The sequence below is a fragment of the Ictidomys tridecemlineatus genome, chromosome 15 (assembly GCF_052094955.1).
Source record: "Ictidomys tridecemlineatus isolate mIctTri1 chromosome 15, mIctTri1.hap1, whole genome shotgun sequence".
Lineage (NCBI taxonomy): Eukaryota > Metazoa > Chordata > Mammalia > Rodentia > Sciuridae > Ictidomys > Ictidomys tridecemlineatus.
In genome coordinates, this window is record NC_135491.1 from 49,899,600 (window position 1) to 49,927,281 (window position 27,682).

General features: G+C 49.1%; 1 protein-coding gene across 1 annotated transcript in view; it reads right to left on the reverse strand.

The window, feature by feature from the left end:
* Positions 1-6,631: 6,631 nt before the first annotated feature.
* Fa2h (fatty acid 2-hydroxylase) overlaps positions 6,632-27,682 on the reverse strand; it is a 50,329-nt gene continuing 29,278 nt past the window's right edge. The window contains exons 2-7 of the mRNA XM_005318427.5: positions 27,006-27,098; positions 18,978-19,120; positions 18,267-18,373; positions 12,502-12,674; positions 9,327-9,579; positions 6,632-8,016 (exon numbers count right to left, since the gene is read on the reverse strand). Coding sequence (XP_005318484.1) covers positions 7,937-8,016; positions 9,327-9,579; positions 12,502-12,674; positions 18,267-18,373; positions 18,978-19,120; positions 27,006-27,098 — 849 coding nt within the window. The 3' untranslated portion in view covers positions 6,632-7,936. The remainder of the gene's footprint in view (positions 8,017-9,326; positions 9,580-12,501; positions 12,675-18,266; positions 18,374-18,977; positions 19,121-27,005; positions 27,099-27,682) is intronic.

Genomic DNA, 27,682 nt, shown 5'->3' on the forward strand with positions numbered 1-27,682 from the left:
GCTCTGAGCCAAGGCCTTCCTCCTGATATGCCCCCTCCCACACTCTTCCCCACCTTCCCGCAATGCGCTCAGGAACAAGTCAGAGTACTCACCAGGGCCAGGTCCTTTGCTTGGTTGAGGCCAGGAAACGCTGATAACCTGGACAGAGTATGGGGAGGCCTGGAGCAAAAAAAGCTGTGTAAGCCTGAGAGGAGGTTCTGAGGCCTGCGTCTTTGTGCTAGAGAATATTGGCAGGTGTTTCTGTGTGTGTGGAGACAAGGGAGCGAAGGAAGAGACACACCCAAGTGTGTGTGTGTGTGTGTGTGTGTGTGTGTGTGTGTGTGTGTGTGTGAAATCACTTCTTCCTCTAAAGTCACTGCAAAGCTTTGTTATGGTGTGAGTTATGTTTTTATTAAAGTCATTTGTGTCCCTAGCTAGATAGTCTAAGAAATGTCATTCACTCATCAAGCTGTGTTCCACTCAAGGAGCAGAAATGAATTGTATGAAAAGACTTGTCTAGGGTCTTCACTTATTCATTTATTTGCCCTTCCAATTTGTTCTCCATCTACTGTCTCATTAATCTTGTTCTTCTCTTAGGTCAAGAGACTCAGGGACATGTTACTTATGGAAGGAAGGCTTTCCGGAGAGGAAGGGCAGAGGGGAAAAGAGTGAAACAAGGATGTGGTCTCAGTGGAGACTAGATAGATTTATGGGAAGGTCAGCCAGATTCCACAGTGAGTTTTGGAGCATGAAGTTCAAGGGCAAGAGGCAGCTACCATTCTGCCCAGGGCAATGGTCCAGAGAATATTAGCCCTTAGAGATCAACACCAACAGTCACTGCCCAATAGGTGCACTGGCCTGATAGAAATGGAATCATTCAGTGCATAACCTTTGAGCTTGTTTTTTCACATGTGATTTGCAGATACCACTTTCTCTGCATCCTCATCAGTATTTTGTTTGGTTACTGTTTTAAAGTATTTATTTGTTTGTTTTGGTATTAGGGATTGAACTGGATGTTGTTCTACCCTGATTTTACACCCCAGTCCTTTCTGTTTTTTATTGGAGACAGGACCTCACCTAGTTCTCCAGGCTGGCCTTAAACTTACCATCCTCCTGCCTTAGCCTCCTGGGTAACTGAGGTTTTAGTACTATTTTTCGTTTTAGTAATTTTAATTAGATGTGTAGTGATATTTGGAAGTGGTTCTAATTGGCACTGCCTTAGTGCCTAATGATGTTGAACATCTTTTCATGTGCCGTTTGCCATCTGTGTAGCCTGTTTGGTGAATGTGGACCTATATGTCTTTTACTCACTAAACTTTTTTTTACTGTTGAGTTTTGAAAGTTTTTATAACCTAGATATTAGTCCTTTGTTAGATATATGGTGTCCAAATGATTGTGGAATAACTGGACAAAAGATAAACTTGACCTAACCTGCATACCTTATACAAAAACCCAAAAAGATCATAGATTTAAATGTAAAATTTAAAACTTTTAGAAAGTGCAGAGAAATGAGCAAATGGGGTGAAAGATTCTTTTCCTATAAAGAACATGTAATTTGGAGGGGAGGGTACTGAGGATTGAACTCAGGGGCACTCCACCACTGAGCAACATCCCCCGCCCTATTTTGCATTTTATTTAGAGACAGGGTCTCACTGAGTTGCTTAGCACCTCACTTTTGCTGAGGCTGGCTTTGAACTTGAGATCCTCCTGCCTCAGCTTCTCGAGCCACTGGAATTACAGGGGTGCCCCACCTTGCCCAGCAAGAAAATGTAAATTTTTGAAAAAGTTTTCAATTAGTCTATTTAATAAAAGTGGTTATTCATACTAAAAAACGTACCCACTATTCTGAATTAATTCCCACTTTCTTTGGATTTATCTTAGAATTGTTATTTTAAAAATTTAAAAATTAAAAAAGTTTTAGAAGAAAACATAGGAGAAAATCTTCAGGATCTAAAACTAAGTGAAGAATTCTTAGACATGATACTAAAAGCATTACCCAGGACTGGGGATTTAGCAGAGTGGTAGAACACTTACCTAGCATGTGCAAGACCCTGGGTTCAATCCCCAGTACCTCCTCCCCACACACAAAACTTTATCCATAAAATTAAAAAAAAGATATGTCAGACTTGATCAAAATTTAAAACTTGCTCTGCAAAGATCCTGTTAGGAGGATGAAAACACAAGTTATAGACTGGAGAAAATGTTTGCAAACCACATATCAAATAATATATTTCTAAATAATCCATGAGTTAAGGAGAAAATTTTCTCAAGGAAGTGAAAATACATCTTGCTCAATAAATTTAGTTATTTTTTTTTAATTTTTTATTTTTTTATTGGTTGTTCACAACATTACAAAGCTCTTGACATATCATATTTCATACATTAGATTGAAGTGGGTTATGAACTCCCAATTTTACCCCAAATGCAGGTTGCAGAATCACGTCGGTTACACATCCACAATTTTACATAATAGTTATTTATTTGTGGTACCAAGGATTGAACCCAGGGCCTCACCCATCCTTGGCAAGTGCTCTTACCACTCTGCTATATCCCCAGCTATTGCTCAATAAATTTAGAGATTGATATCGTATAAATTATATCCCTCAACAATAATGGAATGAAGTTTGATATCAATAATAGAAGGGAAGCAGGAACATTCACAAGCATACGGAACTTAAGAAACACTCTGAAACAGCCAGTGGATCAAAGAAGTCACAAGGGAAATGAGAAAATATTTTTAGAATTTCCAGTACTTATGAGATGAAGCAAAAGCAAGGTTCATAGGTAAGTTTCCAGCTGTAAATGCCTAGAGTGAAAAAAAGAAGAAAGAATCTCAATACCCAACTCTACACTTTAAGGGACAGGAAGAAAGAGCAAACCAAACTCAAAGCTAGCAGAAAGGAGATAGTAAAGACTAAAGTCAAAATAATCTACAGAACCAAAAGTTGACTCTTTGTTTTTGTTTTGGTCTTGGGGATTGAACCCAGAGATGCTTCACAGCTGAGTACATCCCACATCCATTTTACATTTTGAGGCAGGGTCTCACTAAATTGCTTAGGGCCTTGTTAAATTGCTGAGGCTGGCCTTTAACTTGAGATTCTCCTCCTCAGCCTTCCCAAGTCACTGGGATTACAGGCATGCACTACTGTTCCAGGCTAATAGTTGGTTCTTTGAAAAAAATCAACAAAACTGACAAAAATTTAGCTAGACAGAGTAAAATAGGAAAGGTGAAAATAACAAAAATCATAAGTGAAAGTGGGGATCTTACTACCAACCTTATCAAACTGAAAAAAAAAAACAACAACAAAAAACCTACCAGGCTGGGGGTGTAGTTCAGTTATAATGATGTCAGACACTGAGGGCTTTTGACCTGATGATGGAAACAAAACTGTGCCGGACATGTGGATATGCAGATAAGGACTGCCATTTAGGAAGAGAGACAGGGTCTTGCTAAATCTCCAGGGCTGGCCTAGAATTTGTGATCCTCCTGCTTCAGCCTCTTGAGGCTGGGATTATAGGTGTGTGCCACAATGCTGGGCTCCCACACCAACTTGTACTGACAACATCCTACTTCAAGTGCATGTCTTCATCTTCCTGCTTTAGCCTGAGAACCTGACTAAAACCAAGGAAACTTCTTGGCTTGCACTGTGATTTGTTCCCACCAGCACTCAATGTTGAGCCTAGTTCCCCAGGAAGGTATTAAGATGGTGATGACTGTAAGAGAGGCGATTAGGTCTTTAAGATGGGTATTGCTGTCTTGTGGGAATTCTAGCTCTTGTAGGATTAGATCAAAACTCACAACAGGGGCTGGGATTGTGGCTCAGCAGTGGAGTGCTTGCCTAGCATGGGCGGGACCTGGATTCGATCCTCAGCACCACATAAAAATAAAGGCATTGTGTTGAGTCCATCTACACCTAATATTAAAAAAAAAATACTCAAACAGCAGGTTGTTATATAGCCTGGCACCAACCCCGAATCCCTCTTTCCTACGTACTCCTGCCATGATGCCATTTGCCATAATATGGCATAGCCAGAAGCCCAGCAGATGGGACCACCTGATCTTGAAATTTCAGTCCCTCAAATTATGAACTAAATAAACCTCTCTTCAGCCAGGTGTGGTGGTTGCACACCTGTAACTCCAACTACTAGAGAGGCCGAGGCAGGAGAATGGCAAGTTCACAAGTTCAAGTCCAGCCTGGGCAATTTAGTGAAACTCTGTTTCAAACTAAAAAATAAGAGACTGTGGATGCAGCTCAGTGGTAGAGTGCTCTGGGTTCAATCCCTAGTACAAAACCCAAACAAAACCCCCCCCCCCAAAATCCCTAAAATTCAACAAACTCCCCACCCCGCCAAAAAAACCAAACCAAAACAAACAGGTATCCAGTTTCAGGCATCTTTTATAGCAACACAAAATGGACTAAGAGAGTTTGTAAGTCATGGGGTAGCCTATAAGAGAGGGAGGAATTGATGCCCCTGAACACAATCCTCAACCAATAAGGGTGGAAGCTGGTGAGCAAATGTTCTGGTTTCTTGTCCTTTAGGTGGACAACTTTGGCAGATATTCTCTATGCTTCTCAAGATGCCTTGCAGAGTTTATATAAGAACTTATATTCATCTTCACATAATATTCCCCACTGCTGGGCATGGTGTGCATGCCTGTAAGTAATCCCAGTGGCTCAGGAGGCTGAGGCAGGAGGATCACGAGTTCAAAGCCAGCCTCAGCAAAAGCAAGGCACTAAGCAACTCAGTTAGACTCTGTCTCTAAATAAAATACAAAATAGGGCTGAGGATGTGGCTCAGTGGTCGAGAGCCCCTGAGTTCAATCCACGGTTCCCTCTCAAAAATATTTAAAACAGAAATATTCCCCACCACTCCCTTCCCAAACCTCCCCAACACACTACCTGCACCTATGTTCTTGTTTTAGCGTTTGCATTTCAAGGACCTAAATGAAGCTGGGATTCTACCTTTATGTTTTTTTCTAGAACTAGCAATTTTATTCTGAGTTCTTTTCTGTTATAGCTATCTGGGATGGACTCTTTCTGAAGATGAGAGTCCTGGCATCTTCTAATTTTACATTCATCCTGTGACATCCTTTGTAACTAAAATCATTCACACAAAACACCTAACTGTATGTGAAGAAAGTTCCAGTTGAAACTTTGCAGCCATTGTAGCTTTTTTGGAAACTTAGAGCTGTAAGTTTATTCACATTTCCTCTCACAAATTGTAATGAGACAAGAAAGTAAATCAAGAGAACAGGTAAAGTGGGAAAGTACTGGAATTTAAAAACCAGGTACCTGCTTCAAGAAACAGTCACATGAAGGCAATCATAAAGGGGAAGGGCTCCTTGATGCCACCAGAGGGCAGCAGAGGCCAGGAAACAGGCTGAGAGGCAACCATTAGACATACTGGCTGGAGAGAAGACTAGCATTTATTCGCCTTGTTACAAATTGGTCATTGTGCTGGGCACAGTAAGAAATTGTAGGAAGTTCAGAAATAGAGATCAGAGACCAGAGGCAACAGAGGAATGGAACGGAGCAGAATTAATAGGGTAGTTCTTCAGGCCCACCAGGAAATGCTCCAAAGCCCCAGGTCTGTGAAGCCAAAGTGATGTCCCTCTAGACACACAACAGCTCTGGTCTGTCCTTGGCCAGCTGGGTCTTTGATGGAGAATCGGTGAGGCAGATTGATCCTAATTTTTGTGTGTGTGTGTGTGTGTGGTAGTACCTGGGGTGAGGGGTGCTCTACTACTGGGCAACATTCCCAGGCCTTTAAAAAATTTTTAATTTTGAGACAGGGTCTTGCTAAGTTGCCCAGGATGGTATTGAACTTGAAATCCTCCCACCTCAGCCTCCTGAGAACCTGAGATTACAGGCCTGTGCCCCTGCACCCTGCTCATATTTACTTCACGCAGATCATAATTTAAACAGCACTTCTCCTGAACAAACATTAAAAAAATGGTGGGTTTTTTTTTTTTTTTTTTTGTACCAGGGATCGAACCCAGAGGTGCTTAACCACAAAGCCACATCCCCAGCCCTTTTTAATATTTTATTAGAGAGAGGGTCTCGCTGAATTGCTTAGAGCCTGGCTAAGTTGCTGAAGCTTTGAACTCTCCGTCCTCCTGCCTAAACCTCCTGAGTCACTGGAATTACAGTTGTGCGCCATCACACCCAGCAAACATTAAACATTCTTGATGAATCTTAGCTAGGGTTGCATAAATTCCAGAAGAGACCCCTCCCCGGTGGCCATATCCAGGTAGTTTGCAGGAGCCATCCCCTGGGATGCAGGCAATAAGGGGAGATGCCACCTAAGGAGGATTTAAACACAGTAATAAATCCATAAGAGTCGGTCAGCTTTTTATTGTCACCAGGTCCCAGCAGTTCTACGCAACCTGGTCACTATAAAATAAAATCCTGGGGCTGGGATTGTGGCTCAGAGGGAGAGTGCTTGCCTTGCACGTGTGAGGCACTGAGTTCGATCCTCGGCACCACATAAAAATAAAGCAAAGATATTATGTCCACCTATAACTAAAAAATAAATACTTAAGAAAAAAAAAAATAAAATCCTTTCCCTGTTAGTCCCCCTGCCACGTCCCAGTCGCGACGGAGGAATCCGATGGAGTTGGCATCAACAAACAACAACGAATCCTTGCAGGTTTCTTTTCAATGTTTTATTTTTCAAAATATACAATTTATTTACATCTTTTTTTTTCTCACAACTGTAATTTTGTATATTTATTCCAAAATCTTTAAATAGCCTCGCAGTAAACAGTACAAATCACAGGATCGGTCGAACTGCTTCTCTTTAGCCTTTACACGCATTGAGTTTTTAACAAGTTTCAAGTAGTAATGGTCTGTGGGTGAGAAGGGGCCAAAAAGAGGGCAAAGCGATTTTTACATGAGTTCGACATGTAGGATTAGACAGGGCTGTCTGACTAGCTGCTTGGTCTGTGGCCAGACTGAGGACAGTTCTATCATTTATAAATAAGACCCTCTCAGGAGCAGTGAGGATTTTGGTTACAAGGAAGTCTGGACGGAGCCTCATCTGCAGGGTGTGGGATGTGGGGCGGGAGATAAGGCACCGCACGAAGGCTCCTCCTTGGCTTCAGGAGGCACTGGCTGGGCGGGTCCTGAGTGGGGTCCCAGGGGCCCACTTGTGCCAGGTGGAGGCCAAGAATGGCTGGGGCTGGGGTGGGCCACCAGTGGAAGGGCCTCTTCAGCCTCCCTGGGGAAGAAGTTCTGTGGCTCTAGGGCCAGAGGAGAGATGGCTAGAGCAGCTGGTGATTCCCAAAGAATCTGCCCGGCTTGAGGCAGAGGCCAGACACCCTAGGCTTCTGCACAGACGGGGGAGGGCCGGCTGTGTGAGCAGCCTCTTGTGGTGGCAGGGGCTAGATGGGCTGCCCTGGGACCCAGGGAGGCCTGTGGGAGGCATCATGCTGTCTCTTCTTGTGAGAGCCCTTCATTCACCTCAGAGCCATCCAACCCTCTTCAGCAAGTGCAGGAGGGGCCGGCAGAGCCACAGGCCCCACCACCCTGCCCTTGCTGTGACACTGGTCCCTCCACCACTCGAGGTGGCTCCCAGGGGGCCCAAGGTGCTAAGGCACAGAGGGGGCCCAGGTCTGGCCCCAGGGGTCAGTTTTCTTCATGCCCCTTGGGGCTGTGGGTTGGGCGCTGAGGCAGTCTTATGGGCTGAGGCTGAGCCAGGAGGCCAGTGGAAAGGCCAGGATGCTCCGGGAAGGAGCCAGTCCCTGAGGGCCACCTGGCCGTCCAGAGGCCACGACCCTCCCATGGTGAGCCGGGATGGCAGTCCTGCCTCAGGGTCTCCTTGGCACCCTCTACCCAGGGCCCAACAAAGCCCATCCTGCCTGGCCAGACCAACCTTCTTAGCAGGGCCTGGATGGAGGGTGGGGGCGGGGGCCACAGCCAGGCTGAGGGCAGAATGGAGGAGCTGGGAGGAGCTGTCACTGCGTCTTTGGGTGGGCTTCGTCTGGGATGAGTGTGTGGAAAAAGTAATCCCACAATTTAGTGCTGATGCCAAATCCTAGAAAGGGAAACAAGTGGGGAAGAAGGTAAGGTACCGACCAAGAGGCAGAGATCAACCTACCCGGGAAGGGAGCCGGGGCAGGGAGGGTGTGCAGGGAAGATTTCAACATCCGCCCTGTCTGCCACGGCCGCCCTGGTAGGACAGGAGTACAAGGCAACCTTGTTTCTAGTTTCTATTCCCCAGGGTACAGTGGGAATAAGCCCAAGCTCCTGGTCTAGCCTGAGTCCCTGGGATTGGCTGGCTCTGCCTGCTTCTCCCCTGCCCTTCTCACCTCTTACGGGGCCAGCTTCCATTCTGCCCCAGGGCTGGCCAAACCAACCTTGCTCTTGGCACACTCCTTCCCAGATGCTGGCTTTTCTTTATTTTTATTTTTTTTAAATATTTTTTTTTTTAGTTGTTGGTATACCTTTAATTTATGTATATTCAGTGCTGAGAATTGAACCCAGGGCCTCACACTTGCTAGGCAAGTGCTCGACCACTGAGCTACAACCCCAGCCCTGGCTTCTCTTTATTTGGTCCTCAGCTCTAATGGCATTTGCAGTAATCCCTTCCTGGGCCATTCCATTTTGAGCTTTGCTGTCCTCTAGCATGTGGTCACTAGGTACTGGAAATGTGGCAACAGCTCCAGAGGAGCTGAATTTCGGACTTTACCCCATTAGGATTCAGTTTCAATGTGAAAAAGGGATACTCAATTCAGTTACTAGAAAGCATGTAAGCACGTCTGGAGCAGCTTACGCCTGCGGATCTAGATTTTATAAGATCTAGATAAAGATCAAGTATTCCCAGTGAAGACTTGACATCCATCGACACGTGTTTTTGGTGCAAAAAACACCCTGGATTTTGAAGACTTAGTATAAGAGAAAGAATGCAAGACAGCTCACTAATGATTTTTTTAATATTAATCACATGTTATTTTTACTGGGTTTAATAAATATAGCATTAAAGTTCCCACCATTCATGTTTATTCTTCCTTTTTAATGTGGCTGTCAGAAAGTTTAAAAGCACACACAAGGTCCACATAATGTTTTACTGGATGGTGTTTGGCCCCTCCTCCCACGCCTGTGGTTCCTCAAATACCACCTTGCTTTATTTTCTTTATGGCACTTATGCTCTCTGAAATCATCTTTGCCATTTATTGACTTCCTTGTTTGCCTGTCTCTGCACAGCCACTTCCACCAGAAAGTGGTAAAGAGGGAGCCCGTTGTGTGTGCCCAAGACTTTAAATGGAGCCAGGATCTTGGTAGCTACTCAATGGCAGCTGTCAAATAAATCAACAAATGAACAAGGGAAGCGGGACCCGTCCTCACCTGACTTCTGGTGTGCAAAGTGATGCTTCACGTGGTGGGCCTTCATTCTGTACAGGTAGGAGCCCTTGTGTGGAGAGCCGAAGTGCAGGTAGTAATGGGTCATGTCATACACGATGTAGCCCAGGAGACCACCGACAAACAAAGTGCCTCCCACCGCCTCAGGCAGGATGAGCCGCAGGACCAGGTAGAAGAAGGCGACCACCAGAGAAGCTGGCACTGGCGGGAAGACCAGGCGGGAGCCATCGAAGGGTGCCTGTGGATAGAGGCCTGGGTGTCAGAGGCAGCCCTGGGCCCCAGGGCCTCTCTGTGGTCATGGAATGGTGAGCCAGAGATACTCCCCATGGAGGATCAGGTGGAGCAGCCAGACATTCCGGTGAGAGGACAGCCATCTGTCATGGTTAGGCTTGGCATCTTTGGCAGCTTTATAGAGGGCAGGGCCACCATGCCTGAAAGACCTAGAGAGAGGGTGCTGCTCCCCGCTTCCAAACCAGGATGAGATCAGGCAAGTTTGCCAAGAAAGCAGGACTGGGTGTGACGTGGGCAGGATGGGTAAGGATATGCCAACAGCTCAGAGCCACTGCATTCTCCAGAAGCTACCAGATTCTAGAACTTATTTGGAGCTCTGCACCCCTGGCCAGAGGGTCTTTCTGGAGACTGAGGCCTGAAGTCTTCTGGGACCTCAGTGAGCTGGGGTTGGTGCAGTTGGTGGTGGACAGAGGGACCAGAGAGACAGAGTTGACCCTGGAGACGTCCCCACCACCATCTCCTAACAGGAGGCCTTCTTCCAAGAGGCGTCACAGTGAACCAGAGAACAAAAGGGCTAGGCCCTTGGTTAAATCTCAGAGGCTCTGGTAAGACTTTAGACTGCTTGGTTAGCATTCTGAAAAAGGAGAGACCCTCTGTGGGCTGAAGAGAGAGAGAGAGAGAGAGAGAGAGAGAGAGAGAGAGAGAGAGAGAGCAGGCAATGTGGGTCTTCCTACACTCAGACCAGCAGCAACGGGACCCATGCAGGGCTAGAGAACCAGCTCTCAGAAAAAGGACAGAGGGAGGATGAGGGAGAAAGGGAGAGGGAAGGAGTGAGCCCTGATTTGGAGAATTTGATAATTCTCATGGTGAAAATGCCTCTACCAGAGCCGATCTCAAGCTACCGTCACTGAAAGTGGAGTTGGAAGGGGTGTGGGTTATTTCTCTTGTGAGTGGTCTAAGCCAGCTGCAAGTCACAGTTGGGTTAGGACCCTCAGATAGCCCTGGACATCTGAGAAGAGGTTCCTGTTGGAGCCCAGGTGGCTACAGGCTACACAGGCTCTTCGTGTCCTCATGGTGTGGTGAGGCAGCGGGGGGCCTAGACATATTGGTGTGGAAGTGTCTATGAAAGGGAGACTGAGACAGCCCCTGGGACCCCAGGGTGACCTCAGCAGATCCTCAGGAAGTTATTTCATCCTCTGAGGATGGTGAAGTTAACACAGCAGGCAGCAGATCTGACAGGCATCGCGAAAGCCACGGGGCGGTGGGTGGGGTGGGGGCACGGACATGGCTGTAGATGCAGCACACCTGGGAGAGAAGGGGTCAGATGGGCTGAATGTCAACCTGGAGGAAGGACACTGGCCAGGTGGGGCCTGGCAACTCTTAGAGCATACCTGAGTGACAGGTCGGCCCAGGATTGGCCACGCAACCAAGTCTGGCTACTACATAGGACCCCTGGAATACAGATCTGCTCTGGAAAAACAGGGTGAGTATCACATCCACCCACCTGACAACTCTCTCAGGAGGTCATTAAATCCTGAGTTTCACTGCACTCCTTCAGACAAGTGAAGCTGAGTTGCTGCCATGAGACCCAAGTTCATTATCAGCAATATAAGGGTCTTAAAGTTTTGCTTCTTTTTTCTACATCTGAACTGTGTCCTAAAAGTATTTTCCGTGCCACATCTTCTGATTCATGCCCAGCCAGAAATAGAATGTGAGGGATAAGAACTCACTTTTATTTTTTTCCTCCTCCTTCTTCTTTTGGTATCTGGGATTGAATCCATGGCCCGCTGCGTGCTAGGTAAGTGCTCTACCAGTGAGCTACATCCCCAGTTTAAGAACTCACTTTTGGGAAGATGTAAATGTTCAGGGAAGTCTAGATCCTGGGGACTCCCTGGGGTTCACTCTGGGAAAGGACAAACACAGCACAGTACAGGGCAGATCTGGCTTCTAGTCCCCACTTCTGTTAAAGTCACATAGTCCTTGAAGTGCCCCAAGGGGGTGAGTGCTTCACAGCACAGATGCCAGAGGCCACAGAATGAGGCACAACATCCTGGCAGTGCCAGGTGTGACCTTGGGTGGGTTGTGGAGTTCCCTAGATCCCCCAAAGCTCGGTTTCCTGGTCTGTGGAATGGAGCCACAAGGGCAGCCGGGTGCCATGACACCCGTAAGCCCAGTGACTTGGGAAGCTGAGACAGAGGATCACAAGTCCAAGGTCAGCCTCAGCAACTTATCCAGATCCTGTCTCAAAATGAAAAGGGCTGGGGATGTGGCTCAGTGGTAAAGGGCCTCTAGATTCAACCCCCACTTAAAAAGGAGGAGGAGGAGGAGGAAGAGGAAGAGGAGGAGGAGGAGGAGGAGGATTAGCAGCCACCCCCAGGGCAAGGATTTTGACTGTTTCCTCTAGCACAGGGCCTGGCCCATAGAAAGCACTCAGTGAACATATGTTAGGTGAGTGAATGGGTGAGTTATTGTGAGGATTGAAGATGATGATGCATGCAGAGTACCTGGGTCAATAACAATGGAGCAGGGCCTAGTGGCACACGCCTTAATCCCAGAAACTTGGGCGACTGAGACAGGAGGATCACAAGTTTCAGGCCAGCCTTAGCAACTTAGCAAGGACCTAAGCAACTTAGTGAGACCCTGTCTCGAAATAAAAAAATAAACAGGGCTGGGGATGTAGCTCCCTGGTAAAGTGCTTCTGGGTTCAATCCCCGAAACCAACAATTAAATAAATAACAATGGAGTTTGTGCAGACACATGCTCCCTCTGTCCACCTGGCTCAGATTAGGATGCCCAATCCAGTTATCCAACTCAGCAATTTATCAAACACCCTTGGTTTCCTGTCACTCCAGCCCAACATCAGACTCCAAGGAAGATCCACCGCTGGGGGGGCTGGTTATAGCTGCAGGTGGTGGGTCCTGTTACTGACCTTGTGGTGCTGGCCGTGCATGACGAAATGCAGCGTGATGAGGTAATAGCTGTTGCTGGGAGGCTTCATGTGGAACAGGAAGCGGTGGATGAGGTACTCGATGAGGCTCCAGAGGAATATCCCCAGCACGAAGAGGCCGGGGAACACAGACTCAGGCACAGCCACTGAGTACTCTGCGGGAGAGGCAGAGAGGCCTGAGTCAGAGCTGATGGGTTCCAGGATACACCAAGGCCTGGTGGCTCTGGATGTCCCCACCTCATCACCCCTGGGCAGCTGGGGAGCTGTTGGAGGCCTTGGGTGAAACTGGGAAGAGGCTGTGAGGACCTGTACTAGGCTTGGGAGAGGCTCTTTAGCAGAGCAAAGGAGCTAGGGCCAGAGGGCTGACGTTTCCCTTAGAAGGACTGTAGGAAGCAGAGCCACGGCCAGATGCCGGGCTGCTGCCTGGATGGGTGACCTTGCCACAGGGGCGTGGGTGAGAAGAGACAATCCCAACAAAGCCAGTAGAGACAGGGGTTACTGATGGAAGATTGGGGACCATGGGCAGGAAGGGCAGGAAAACCCAAGTAGAAATCTCAGCATCCGAGGAAGACCTGAGAGAACTCAAGATGGGCCTGGAATGGGGACGGGAAGGCTGGACAGACCTAATGATTTTCAAAGGTCAGGGGGCGGGGACACCCTGCAGCCCTCGCAACTCTTGTTACTTCTCTCCACCCCACTCTGCCTTTGACCTCACGAGGACTTCAATCCTTGTCCCTTTGGCTCTGGTCCAGTTTCCTCTGTGTCTATCCTCACCCTCTGAGCTTTCCCTCTCTCTCCCACATGCCTTCCCTTCGGCCACACTTTCTCTTTCTACATAACAGCTATATCAAAATACAGTTCTTGTGCCATATACGCCACCTGCAGAGAGTGTGCAGTTCAGTGGTTCTTTGGGATACCTCAAGCTGTGCACCATGGCCACTGATGCGCCTATCTGTCCCTTCTCAGGCTGTCTCATGGAAACTCTGCCTCTGTTCCCAGGGTTCAGCCTTGCCTCTCCACCCTCTCTGCTCAATCTCACTTCAGCCACCCCCCACATGCTGACCACCCCCTTGTCTCTACTTCCAACCCTCCCCTGGATGGCTGCTTGCTATTGGGCATCTCCATGGGTGCACAGGCCCCATAGCTAACATCCCCCCAAAGAAGCCACTCTTTCTTCTGCCACCCACCTCTGCCCTTAGGCTGTTCCTCCTGGGCTCCCTCCTCAGTGAGGGGTTCTCACATTTCCAAAGGAGCCAGACTCAACCTGCCTCCCCCACCTCCCCATGTCCAACAGGCTTAGGGCCTCACTAAGTTGCTGAAGCTGGCTTTGAACTTGTGATCCTTCTGCCTCAGCTCACTGAGCAGCTGGGATTACAGGCGTGCGCCACTGTGCCCAGCAACCGTAGACTTTAAAATGGCTAATTTGATGGTATATGGATCTCACCTCAATTTAAATCAATCTGTCTAGGGTCATTTTGGTGTTCTGAATCCCATTACCTTATCACCTCTTGCCCCATGGCAACCCCAGCAGCTCCCCCCTCCCCCACCTCCATATGCTGTTAAAACCTTCCATGGTGCCTCATGGCCTTTAGGCAAAGTCCAGTCTCTACAGCAGAGCACTCAGGTCTCAAGATCTGACCTTGCTGACCTCATCCCCAACTGAGGTTTGGACTCCGTCACCTTACTGGGGCCAAGCCAAATCACTTGTGGCTCCTTAGATATACTGCATTCTTCCCCCCCAGCTCTGTACTTCCGCTCCTGTTTCCTTCCCTGGAATCCCCCTGCCTGCCTTAGCCCTGGAGATCCAGCCCCTGAGTGAGGCCTGTGCAGATGCCTTCACCCACTCGGCTGTTCCTGCCTCTTGCTCCGCCTGCCTACATCACCTGGAACTGCACTGTACTGGGGGCCATTTTTCTCTTCCACCTCCACCCACTAGGTGCTAAGAACCTTAGGGGTGGGGTCTGGGTCCTTCATTTTGTATCTCCAGTGCACAGAGAATAACAGAGGAAAACCTCATTGTGGGGATGAGATTAGACCTTTGCCCTCTCCCGGGGCAGAGGCAGGTCCAGAGGGAGGCAGCTTTGGGTTTGGTTAAGGAGCTTCTTCTGAGGGGCTGGGGCTGTCTGTAGGCTCTGGCAGGCCCTGGACCAATGACCATGGTGGCTGCTGAGGAAGGAGGAAAGGCTGGAAAGGTAGGAGGTTCTTTGGCCAGACTCAGGCCAAGCCCCACCCTGATGTCTGAATGAATCTCCATGGAACTGACATGTGCTGCAGCCAAGATTCAACCCCAAAGGCTGCATCTCTCTCATCAGGTTTCAAGCTGGTCTAACACCTCTCATCAGCGGGGCCTGCCATGCCCACCTTTGGTCCAAGGGGCTTGCCTAACAGATTCACTGGCTTTGACTGCAAGTAGCCATTTGGCCTTGGCTGGTCAGCTCTGGGTAGCAAGAGGCCCAGCTTCCAGGGAAGTCCTGACCCCTCTGGGGTCCTTCAGAGCACTCTGGGGAAGCGCAGAGAACATGGACTCTGGATTTGCAGACCTGCTTTCAAATCCGGATCTGCCTTACCTACAGTTAAATACCTATCCACCTTGAAGGGCTGGTTTTAGGGTGGAGGTAATATAATACCTCATTATATGATAAGCAAATGTGTTTGGTTCTATAAGAAGAATAATATATAGCCATGAGCAGGGGTGCCAGCTTGTTAGCCCAGTGTCTCAGGGGGCTGAGGTAGGAGGATTGCAAAGTTGAGGCCAATCTGGGCAACTTAGTGAGACCCTGTCTTAAAACTTAAAAATCTTCAAAAGGGCTGGGGATGTAACTCAGTGATAAAGTGTTCCCTGGATCAATCCTCAATACGGCAAACAAAAGAAAACAAAAAAACAAATAATACCTCATTGTATATTAATAATTCTGAGAGTCCTCCTTTTCCCCTTCCTCTTTCGATTCTCTCAGCAGAGTTGTACAGGGTCTCTTGTGGAGGGAAGAGGAGCTTCCTCTCTGGCTCTCCCTTGATCTTGAAGGTACCCTTCTTTGTCACATAGTTCTGGACACATAGGACTAGACACACAGGAATAGTCCCTGGTTGCAGAGTTTGGCCTTGACCTTTGCCAGGGCTCCCACAGCACAATCCTATTGGAGGCCAACATCCTCCTCCAGGATGCTGTTCAGCAATAGTTCTGGCTGGGCCCTACTTTAACATCGTCTCAGGAATCCTGACAGTCCTAACGTGCCCTGGGGCTCATTCTGAATTTGCAGAGTAGAGCTGGCTTTTCATGGGGTTGCCATGGGGCAAGAGGTGATAAGGTAACAGGATTAAGAGCACTAAAATGACCCTAGACAGATTGATTTACATTTAGGAACTTCAGCCTTGAACTAGTGTCTCCCTTCAGCTTGCACTGCTTACTGGCACCCTGACTCTTCCGAACTGATTCTAGGGCATCCCTTTGTCTAGCTGTGGCACTGGGACTCCTCTAAAGTATCCCTTTGCCTTGCTTTGTGGGCTCTTATGTGCTCCATGTCTTGTGTCTCTCATGACGAGCTGGGGGATCATGCCACCTTGCTGGCCTCGTGGTCACAGGCTTACTGGCCCTCCACACTGGACCACACAGGCACATCTTAGCTGCTTGCAGAGGCCTGGGCTGCTGAGGAGTCCTCAAATTGCCCTCCCTGCCATGCAGAACAGTCCCCTCCTATAGGTCAAGCATCCGCCCGCCCCCTCACCCCAGCATCACCCTGTCTGCCCAGCCGGCTGGAGCTGGTACTGAGTGGCATCTCGGGAGGAATCCGGCAGAGGGATCTGGGCCAAAGCTTCAGTGTCCCCTTCCCCCTCCGGCAGCCAGCCCTGGCGGCCCTGCCACTGTCAGTGATTGTTAGGGGAGCTCTGGGTGGACAGTGGGCGATTCAGCCAGGGGCCTTCTGAGCAACAGGCCCTGTGCTGTGCCTGAGCTATTCAGTGTGGGCAGAAAAGGCTGACTTTGGCTCGCAGGGCACACACGGTAACCCCTGGTGACTGGGAGCAGCAGTTCTGGGCTGGCTTGGAGCGGGGCTGCCTCCAACTTGCTCATCCACGCCTCATCCTGGGTGAGGCGGATAAACGGAGGCTCCCATCATCGCTGTGGTCATGGCCCCTCTTTAAACCTTTAAGCCCTTGACTTGCTGCCCCTGGGGGAGGTGAGCAGGAGCAAAGCCTTGGGATATGGGGGAAGGAGTCAGCACCTGCACCTGGTAGACTGAGCAGGGCTCAGAGTCAGGAATGTGACTGTGATCAGCAGAGGAAGCCCTCCTGAGAGGCATGGTACTCCTGATACCTCCCGAAGGTGCCAGACAGACCACCTGGGCAGGTGAGGCTCAGGATACCAGAAGGCTATGCAGTGAGTTTGTGGGGCAGGTTGGCAGAATGGCCACCCTGAGACACCTGGTCCTACAGGGCCCGTGTCAACCCCTCTCTCTGTCCTCTGTCCTCTGATTAGAAGCTGCTGGACACCTTGTCTCTACATCCTGGGCCACAGAAACCTGGATCTCTTGCTTGACATCTGAGAGGCTTTATTTCCTCCACCTTACTTGTAATTTTTTGAAGTTGGCAGATAAAATTGTGTGCTTCCTGTGTCTGGCATGATGTTTTGAAGCACGGACACACTGAGCAATGACTGCATCTCCTCAGACTCAAGAAGGGATGATATCAGTGCTTTCCCATAGGGCTGCTGGGCTAAGGGGGCTCCATGAGCCAGTTCCCTGAAAGCACCGGGCTGAGCGCTCAGCAGAGGGCGTGGTGTGACTCCCAGGCTAGGGGTCTGCCTTGGACATGTGCTAGGACCCTCCCAGATCTGCCTCTCCAGGGTTCTCTGCTGATCTGTGTTCTGATTGCAGACCAGTCTGAGTCTAGCTCTCAGCTGTGCCACCTGGTAAAATGATTTCATTTTATTATTTCTTCTTCTTTTTCCTTTTGCTGTGCGGGGGATGGAACCCAGGGCCTTGTGCACATTATGTAAATGCTCCACTACTTTCCTACATCCCCAGCCCTTTTAATTTTTTTATTTTGAGATAGAGTCTTGCTAAGTTGCCCAGACTGGCCTCCACCTTGCAATCCTTCTGCCTCAGCCTCCCAAGTTTCTGGAATTACTGGTGTGCCCCACTGTGACTGGCTTTGTTTAGTTTCTTTATATAAACATATATATTTTAAATATATTTAAATATATTTATTTTAATATATAAATATGCTAAATATATATATATATACTTACATGTATTTATATATTTAAAATATATATTTGTAAATATATACATATATTTAGTTTTCAATGGACCTTTATTTTATTTATTTATGTGAGGTGCTAAGAATTGAATGCGGTGCCTCACACATGCTAGGCAAGTGCTCTACCACTGAGCTACAATCCCAGTTCCCTTGCTTAGTTTCTTGACAAAGAATCTCAGGTTTTATATTTCTTGGTATTAGACTCATTGAGAACACCCCTGCCGCCCCTGTCCCAACCTGTTTATTGCTATGCCATCTGGGGAAATGACTTTGTATAGTTTCTGCTGATGTGTTGCTGAGTTTTGTATCCATTTTGGGGTCCGATGGAAGTCTGCCAAAATGTTTCAAAGTTTTCTATGCATAGGCCTCATTTAGAATCTTGGTATGTGGTTTGGGGTCTTATGCTCTTAGAAATATAGGCATAAGAGAAGGAACACACAGATCTCCTGCCTCCAGAACCCATGGGAACAAGTCCCAAAGGAACCTGGTATTACCTGTTGTGAACGATGTGAAGAGGCGGACGTTGCCTTGGGCAAGAGTTTGGTAGTAGGACCAGCTGAGGTACAGCATCAGGGGCACCCAGATGATGGGCACACAATACCTGCAGGAGAGCCATCGAGTGAGAGAGATACATGCATGGGAGTTCCATCAGGTTCAGTTTTCCTAGTGACACACAGTTCAACTGGGGAGGGGACAAGTTGATGTAGCATATGTAGAAAGCACATGTAGAAAGTATCGGAGACCTGGAGTTAAAGGACACTAGTGGGAGTTATAGGGGGACAAAACAGGTTGTGAGTCCATCTACCCTTGTCTGAGATGTGTCATTGGGAGAAAAGAACCTCATCCCATTGCTGCTGACTTTGTGCAGCTGGATAGACACTGACCTCTTGTGGCAGAAGAGCTAATTGCAGGTAAAAATTTTCCTATGGCATTAGGGACTGCTAATCCAGAAGAGGAATGTGAAATAGACTAGGGGTGGCATTCAAAGTGGTTTCTGGTTACACGTAGGCTTCTGGTTACATTGAGTGAGTGGACAAAATCATGCACAGGAATAGATTATGTCTATGGCATGTCCCACCCTCCCCAAGAGCTTAGAGTACATCCCTATATTCCAGGGAGGAACCTGATTGCCCTATTCTTTTTGTAACTAACTGGCACTATCAGGAGAGAAGGAAAGCCAACCACAGATTTCTTGCAGGGCTCACCAGGCAGTCTTGGAGAGGGCCTCGACAAAGTCTGAGTGAAAGAGGCGAATGGGCCTGGTCACAGGCTGGTGGACCCACTCATCATACTTTTCTCCCAAGTGGCCCACCTGCCACAGGAGAGGCTTCTGCCAGTCCACCAGGTCCTGCAAGAGACAAGGTGGACCCTGTATATTCATGCCTTCCCACTCCCCCATGTATTCCCCCATCTTCTGGTTATAGCAACCCATTCCCCACACTTCTCGGCTCATGCAGTCTGTTAGGACTACCCACCCTCCTGATTCAGGATCCAGAACTGATCGCACACCACAACTCCTGGCTACATCAATGGGATCCAGAACAATCCCATGACCTAAGCAGGTTAAGCTGGTTCAGTGAGCTTCCTGATGAGGTTGCTAGCAGAGCCTGCCTAAGGACTCAGTTTACACAGAGGATGGCCAGGCCACAGCTGGAAGCAGAATTCCTGAGCACCTGGATTCAGCCACAGTGGAAACCTGTAGTTTTGCTCTGAACTCCTGCAACATAGGAGTCAGTATATTCTATATCAAGAACAAAATAGGGCCTTTCCCCTCCAACATGGGTTTTCTTCTTTGTGTTGGCCTGGGTAATTTCTTTATTCACCCTTTCAAATAATCATTCATTTAACAATTTGCTTAACATTTGGGGTGTGTGTGTGTGTGTGTGTGTGTGTGTGTATGTGTGTGTGTGTGTGTGTGTGTATGTGTGTGTGTGTGTGAGAGAGAGAGAGAGAGAGAGAGAGAGAGGAGAGAGAGCACGCAAGCGAGCACATGTGTGTATGTACTAAGTGCTGGAAAGAATCAACAGGAATGTAAGATACCATCTTTGCTTCATAAAGCTTAGTACTTAATCAGAAATTATTTAGAGATTAATTGAGAATAATTTCTCCAAATAATTTATTTTGACTCCTCTGAGCCTTGGTGTTCCCACCTATAAAATGGAAGTAATAATGGCACTTGCATTAAGTGTTCATTACGCATGATGCATGCATACCCCAGCAGTATTCACTGGCTCAATCCCAGAGGCAGGGGGAAAATATTAGAGATATATTCATCCCACCTTCAACCCACATGTGAATGTGTTCTAATGCACAGAATGGATACATTGGCATAAGCAAATAATTTATAGATGATTAGAATGAGCATGTAATGGAGAACATGCTCACAAGGTTTTACTCATAGGGAGGCAGATTTTAAAAACTAGAGTCAGGGGGCTGGGGTGGTGGCTCAGTGGTAGCATGTGTGAGGCACTGGGTTTGATTCTCAGCACCACATGTAAATAAATAAAAATAAAGTTCTATCAACAACTAAAAGTAAAACTTAATTTAAAAAAACTGGAGTCCACACCTTTGGGAAATCCTTGAAGATTTAGGATGACTCAGTGCATTGAAGAGGATCAATCTGGAGCCCAAACCAGTAAAGAACATGAATATGGGATGAAGAAACAATGAAGGTCAGGGGATGACCTTCAAAGCCTGGCTCTGCCATGTATCAGTTTTGTGAGATCCTGGGCAAGAGTCTTTACCTCTCAGAGTCCCTCTGTTTTCTCATCTGTCCCACCACCTACAGTCAGAATAAGGGTGAGGTACAGCACATGGTGGGTGCTCAATCAATCTCCAATACAAGGGAGGTTTGTAGCCACAGCCGGTGAGGGAGGAGAGGACAGGAGTGACAGCTGGAGGGAGGAAGACCTTGCAAGCCTGGGAATGACAGCCAACCACAATCCCAAAACCAGCCTTCTCGTCCCTTCACGTGCTCCCAGCTCCTCTGAAGTCACAGCTAGTGTTGCCATCACGGCTTAGGAGCAGGCAGGTAATGCCACTGGACATGATCCCTGTGCCTGTGTCTGAGGGAAAGGCCCAAAGTAGGCTGTGGCTCCTGCACGTCCCAGGTGCTGGCTGCCTTCTTGTGGCTGGGAGATAACCAGGTCACCCAAGCCATCTCACCCCAGCACCAGCTAAAGAAGCAGCCATTCAAACCTCACCTAGTTGGGCTCCTTCCCCAACCCAGTCTCCTTAACCTCATCCCTTGGGTCTAGCAGCAGATAGATCCACTGGCTGCATGCTGTCCCCTTCCTTCCACTCCTCCACCCTAGCTCTCTAAACATGCACCCCTGCATACCTTGCTCCAGCGCCAGGAAAAAGAACTGGAGGAACCAGCTAGTGGCCTGTGTTTGCATCTTATCTTGAGCCACCTATGGAGCCTCACCCCCAAATAAGCTGGGCCAGGGTCACGGTGAGAGCTTAAAACTCTGTCCCAAGGGCAATACCCCGAGAGTGACAGAACCCTTGCAATGTGGCCAAGCACGGCTTGAAATATTAGATGTGGATTAAGTCATTTGCTCCTTGACACACCCCAACTAGGCAGCCACTAAAATTATTACCACTTTGCACATGGGGAAACCGAGATTGGTACCTGTGGAGGTTGCCCAGTTATAGCCTCCCAAGTCACTGGGATTAGAGAGCTTCTGTTCTTCTTGTTTGCCTTAATTATTTTAAATAAAATATTCTGTACTATCTCCTCTATTAGTTTTGAGCTGTGTCATTTTTGTGTCTCCCCCAGAGTTGCTGTAAGATGAGAGGCATCCTTAACTTATCACCATTTGTCCCAAGGCAAACCCCTGGTTTTTATCTGTCCCACTTTTGCACGTCACACAGGACACCCCCCTCCATGCCTGTGTTTCATTTGTACACTTAATTTGGACTTCGCTACCTTTAAAAACAAACATTTCTAGCTATAGCATAGGGATGTGACCAGGCAGGAATCTCTCTCTACCTAGCAGTGGTTTGGGTGGATTTTGACCAATTGACCCATTTGACCTATTGAACTCAGGGGTGCTCTACCACTGAGCTACATCCCCATCCCTTTTTATTTGGAGTCAGGGTTTTGCTGAGTGCAGACTGGCCTCAAACTTGTGATCCTCCCACGTCATTCTCTTGAGTCTCTATGGTTATCTAGTGGGTGCCACTACAGCTGGCTCCCCCTTGCTTTGTAAAGCAAGTGGAAAGCAGTATAGGGTTCAGGAGAATAATTCCAGTGAGACCCTGGAAGAAACGTCTCAGTGATCTGATCCCTTGATCGGAGACTCCAGCCTAAATCTCATACCCTCCTGTGATGGCAACAGGAATAGAGCAGCTATGGAGGTGGGAACGAGATTGCCGAAGAGGTGTTTACTGGGTTAGCAGGAACAGAGTCACCCCGCCCCCAACACATGGGTTTGTCATTGATATCCTGTTACCCGTTTGACCTTCGGACATGATTTCAGTTACTCCCTGGATAGTCCAGCAGGCCCTGGCTCTCTGTCCACACGGCCAGCTTGCTGTTCGTCAGTCCCTCTAGGCTGCCTGTGGCACACCTCCAGTTCATATTACATGTTTCTGAGATAGACATCCTCAATGCTCAGGGAGAGTTACTTCACTCTAGTGTCTGAATAAGCACTCTGCAGAAAACTCCCTTGGTCATCAAAGGCCAACACCTAAAATCCTATTGCAAGGGTCTCAGCCCCACTCTTCCATCCATATGGGTACAGAAATCCAGGCCCATTGGCTTCCTCCCCATTTTACTTAATTTATTGTTGATGTTGTTACTACTACTACTACTACTACTACTACTACTACTACTAGGGATTGAACCCTGTGGCATTATACCATGGAGATACATCCCCAGCCCTTTCTATTTTTTTGAGACAGGGTCTCACTAATTTGCCTAGGCTGGCCTTGAACTTGTGATCCTCCTGCTTCAGCCTCCCCAAGTAGCTGACTTGCTTCCTGTTTTGGGGATGAGAATACTGAAGTCCAAGAGGTTAAGTGACTCTCAAGATGGGGTTCATTAGTCCTGCACTGGGAACTACCTTACCCTTTTACTCTAGCTGGTAGCACCCTCCACACAACTTCGCAAGAGCTGGGGACGTCAGCTCTCTTCCAGTCCTAGTCCTGACCACTGAGGGAAACAGTCTCAGCTGGGTGCTAATGGGTTCAATGCCTGTCACACGCTGGTCATTTCCAATACGGCAGCTGGCTGGGAACTGGTTTTGAGACTGGAGAATGGCAGAAGCTGCCTGCTCTCTGGCAATGTTCTATGAGGTTCAGAAAATGACTCAAGATAAATTTCACTTCTACTCTACTGGGCTGGGGGCCCCTTGGCCCCTTGCCCTCTCTCCCTCCCAGCTGGCACTATGTCCTGGTCCCTCTGACCTTGAAATTGCTTACGGCTTGGGAGATATTGGGAAGATGTGGCAAAGGTCTATGGCTTCTGTAGGAGAAAACTCAAAGCTGTGGGTAACAGCTTGGATCACCTCTGGGCGCTTGCTACCTCCCTAGCCACCGTGTCCTCTGGTAAAGGGAGGGTCACTAGGAGGCTGCCTCTGTGGATATGAGCTTGTCGCAGTTAGACTGTGCAGGACAGGCCTGCAGCAACCCCACAAGACCATCAAGAATCTTTTCTTGTTTGGGAGAAAGAAGGGGAGAATATGCCATGGATCAGGCTTCTAGTTTCCATGTACCTGGGGGCTTCCAGCACCTCACTCACCATAAAACACCAAATCCTCCTCCTACAGCTGTGGAACTTGACACTCAGAGAGGTCAAGTCCAGCACTTAGGTTTCCCCAGCGGGACTGTGTGGATGAGGATGAGGATATGCCCAGAAACTACTCCAGAGTGGGCAGTTTGCTGCCGTTAGAGGGGTCCTGTGGTGATTCACAGACCTGAGCACCAGGCTGGGCCCCAGGAAGCAGATGTACTTGGCCCAAACACCTTGTGCACTACAGGGCCCTCCCCCTCCCAGCTCTGCCCCTACTCCAGCAGGAAGAGGAGGGCCTGTCTGGACTATGCCAGGAATGTGGCCTGCAGCAGGGGAAAGGGTGGCCTGCTTTGCGGCCTGGAGCAGAGTGTGGGCAGGGGGCCTGCTGCCAGGGTGGGGAGGGGGTCACCTCTGCTCTCCCTCCCACTCCCCAGATCCCTCTCTTCCTAGGCAACACTTCTCAGAGGGAGCCAAGGAGCCAGTGCTGAAAATCTGCTTCTCCCCAGAGGAGAAATGGGGGCTGAGGGGGCAGCTGTTCAGGGCCAGCAGCTCCTCCCACCACCACAGCCATGGCCATGAGCTGAGGCAATTGTTTAAAGAAATGTCCACCCAAACCCCAGAGCACATGGCTCCAGGGCAGCTTTCTGAGCCAGGCGGAGGATGGGTTTCCAGGCAGCAGGCTGAGGGGAGGGGAGGAAGGACAAGAAGCTCCCCAAGAATCCTGGCTACATTTTCTGCACACTTTTCATGGCCCTACTGAGCCGGGGCCTCATGTGCATTATCCTTTGAGCCTCAATTTTTGAGATGGAGACTGGGACCATCTGATTGTAAAGATGGGAAGGTGAGGGTCAGATGTTCAGCTCTTGGTGGAGGGGCAGGGCCTGCAACCTGGGCGTCCAGCTCAGAACGCACTCTGGGAGGCCTCTGGTCATCTGAATCAGGCCTCTGTAGCTGTGGCCTCCTCAGCCCAGAGGCTCTGGTGTCTGGTGTAGTGGTCAGCTGGGGCAGGGAGGTGAGATTCTTGATGGTCTTGTGGGGTTGCTTGCAGGCCTGTCCTGCACAGTCTAACTGCGACAAGCTCATATCCATAGAGGCAGCCTCCTAGTGACCCTCCCTTCACCAGAGGACACGGTGGCTGGGAGGTGGCAGAGCGCCCAGAGGTGATCCAAGCTGTTACCCACAGCTTTGAGTTTTGTCCTTCCCCAGAGGCAGGTTTGCCACAAAAGCCCTTTTTCTGATCCAGGAGTTATATTCCTGAGTTCTCAGTCACTTATCTGAGGGGCCCAAAAGGGTGGAATTCATAGGGTCAACATCAACACCTTTGCTAGTCTCTGGGGACACTTGGAGGAGCTCCTGTTGACAAGGATTGTGTGCGTAGTATTGGGCAATGGGCAGGGACAAGGACCACTGCATTGGGTTTGGTGACACACCTGTCTGGATGCTTCTGTCCCTTGAGGGAAAAGTGTGGCCCACACCCACTGACAGCTTCTCTTGGGTGGCGGGAAGCTGGTTCTGCGGGAATCTGGCTCAGCCAAAGGCTGGATGAGGAAGAGGATGTGCTGGGGTTTTGGAAATGCCTCCTCCTGTCTGCCACCCCCCTGTCCCAGTCACAGGCCCAGCTGTCAGGGTAAAAAGACTGCAGGACACACAGGGGGAGCAGGGAGGAGAGGGCTCAGCCAGTACTGCCAGCCAGCTGGGCTGCTGACCTGCAGCCAAGTGACTCTGGCAGGAGACTTAAGCTCCACCTCATTAGTTACATCAGGATAATTATAATCCTTATCTCCTCGTGTTATTAGCAGAAGCAAATCAGATAAAAGATAATACATTTAAAAGACTGGCTTGGAGGTAAGAACTTAATAAAAGAAGCACTAATTTGGTGCTAATTATGGTGTGTGTGTGTGTGTGTGTGTGTGTGTGTGTGTGTGTGTGTGTAATCTGTGCAGGGAACTTCCCCAAACCCTTCAAATCCCACCTGTTCCATCAGAGTGAGAAGGGTGGGGAGGGCTCCCAAGGCTCTGAAAAGGACACAGGAGACACAAGGACAAAGGAGAGAGGTGTGCCCAGAAGCCAAGAGCAGCAGGCAGCTCTGGCCACTGGAACGGGTCCAGCCTCAGGCCAGCTGGGCTCCTGAAAACGGAGAGAGGTGTGCAGAGTGAGGAGCTGCCGTCTGGTTTCTTATCTCATATAGAGAAGATTGGGTCCTGTCCAGTGGGGCAGTAGAAGGAATGATTTAGAAATCGTTCCAGTAAAGTTCCCTACAGAGCCTGAAGGTCGGACCAAACCCCACCTTGAAGCAGGGCGGGGTTTCTTCCTGCTCTCAGCCTTTCTTCCTGCTTCTCACTCCTTTTTGCGGGCCATTCTACCCTGGGCCCAGCACGCCTGCCGAGTTTGCCCTCACTCTTTCCATCACCGCCCACTTGGTTCCCCAGCTTCTGGGCCCAGGGAGGCTAGGCAGCATCTAGAGGGCCAACCTTGAATTTGAGGCAGAAGGTTAACTCTGGCTCAAGAGTCTCTCTGCCTCAAGAGCCACGTGCAGAACCACCCTAAGCCTGGGCACGCTGGGCAGAGACAAAGCCACTGCCTTCTTAGCCTCACTATAGCTCCTCAAGGTCTGGGCCCAAGGGATTCCCCCCACCCGGCTCCCTGGCTGGTCATAAATAGTAGCAGAGTTTCTTCTCTCTGCCACTCTGGGCAGATTTCCCGACTTTCCTTGGGAGGCGCTGGGGACGCACCACACCGATACCAGCAGGGTGGGGGCTCCCTTTCAGAATGGGACACACAGGTCCAGCAGTTTGGGACATGCATCTAAAACTGCCTGTCCAAATAAACATGCATACTAGTATTTATTCCAAGAGGAAATGGTAACATGACTTTGGGGGACAGTCCTATGACCCCAAATGGAGAGAAATGACATCCAAGCCCAGTTTCCTCCTGAGCCAACAGGCAGCATGACTTTTCCCAGCTCGCTATTGAGAGCCTCCATGTCCGCTTGGGACCTCCCAGCTCTTCCAGGGCTCACCTCACAACACACGGGGTCTGCTTGGCCTCTACACTCCAAGAGGAGTTTATTGTAAGACTCCTGGACACCCTTGGCTTCTCCCAGACATTGAGGTTGGCTCCAGTCCCATTTCCTACTCAGCTTCCACAGGCTTCGAGACCTGAATCCACCAGTGACTCTTCTGAGGGGTTGCAGGTGCCTGGGGCAGCTCTGCTGTGTGCATGGGTAAAATTGGGCATGCCTGGGTCTGCTGACCTTGTCACTGTCCCCAGTGGTGTTTGGGGGCTGGTTCCATACAGAGACCTTATGTGCTATTCATCCCAGTTTTTCCATCAGAGAGGCACCCCCACAACCTGCACCTGGGTTTGCTTGTGAGCTGTGTCCCTTCCTCATCTTCCCTGGGAACACATCATGAATACCAGAGCCTCTGGCTTCACATATTCCCTCGTGGCCCCAGTACTCCCGGATCATCACCCCTTGCCATCCTGTGCCAGCTACCTTGTCCCAATCCACCTCTTTGAATCTTGGTTCGATAGCAGGGTCTGTCTTCTGAGTTTCCACAGAGGCCAGAGTCACATTCTCCAAGGAACCCTGCAAAGAGAAGGCATGAGAGGATTACTTATAGTGGACTCAGGGAGAGGACAGAGCCCTGGGCTGCCTTGCAATGAGGCAGCCAGGAATGGAAGTTTCCTGGGTGAGGCTGGGTGGGTGGAAATCAAGGACACTGAGTACTTTGGAAAACAGACGCTGATGTGGGAGTCATTATTCTTTGTACTCTCCTTCTCCTTTGAAAAAGATTTCTGCGAAAGTAAAAGAAGCAGAAGAGAGAAAGCAAGTTGGCCGAGACTGTGGGGAAGTGAGAGTGGTCAGTGGGAATGTTCTGGGAAAGGGGATCCTGCCAGTCTTCCTCCAAGTCCCAGGCAGGTGTCAGGCACAGTGAGTCACAGGGTGGCACAGAGGGCACCTGGTGGGGCTCACGGTGCCACGCCCAATGACTGCCAGCCCTCCCTCCCTCCCTGCTTCTCTTCCTCCCTGGACATTCAGTCGATCCCATGGGTCACGGGCTAGGACTTCCAGGTCCATGTGCACACAAGAAAGAAAGGTGGCAGGGATCCAGGGAGGCTGTTCCTCCAGCAACCCCATGGTCTGTCACCTGCCACACGTGGGGCAGAATT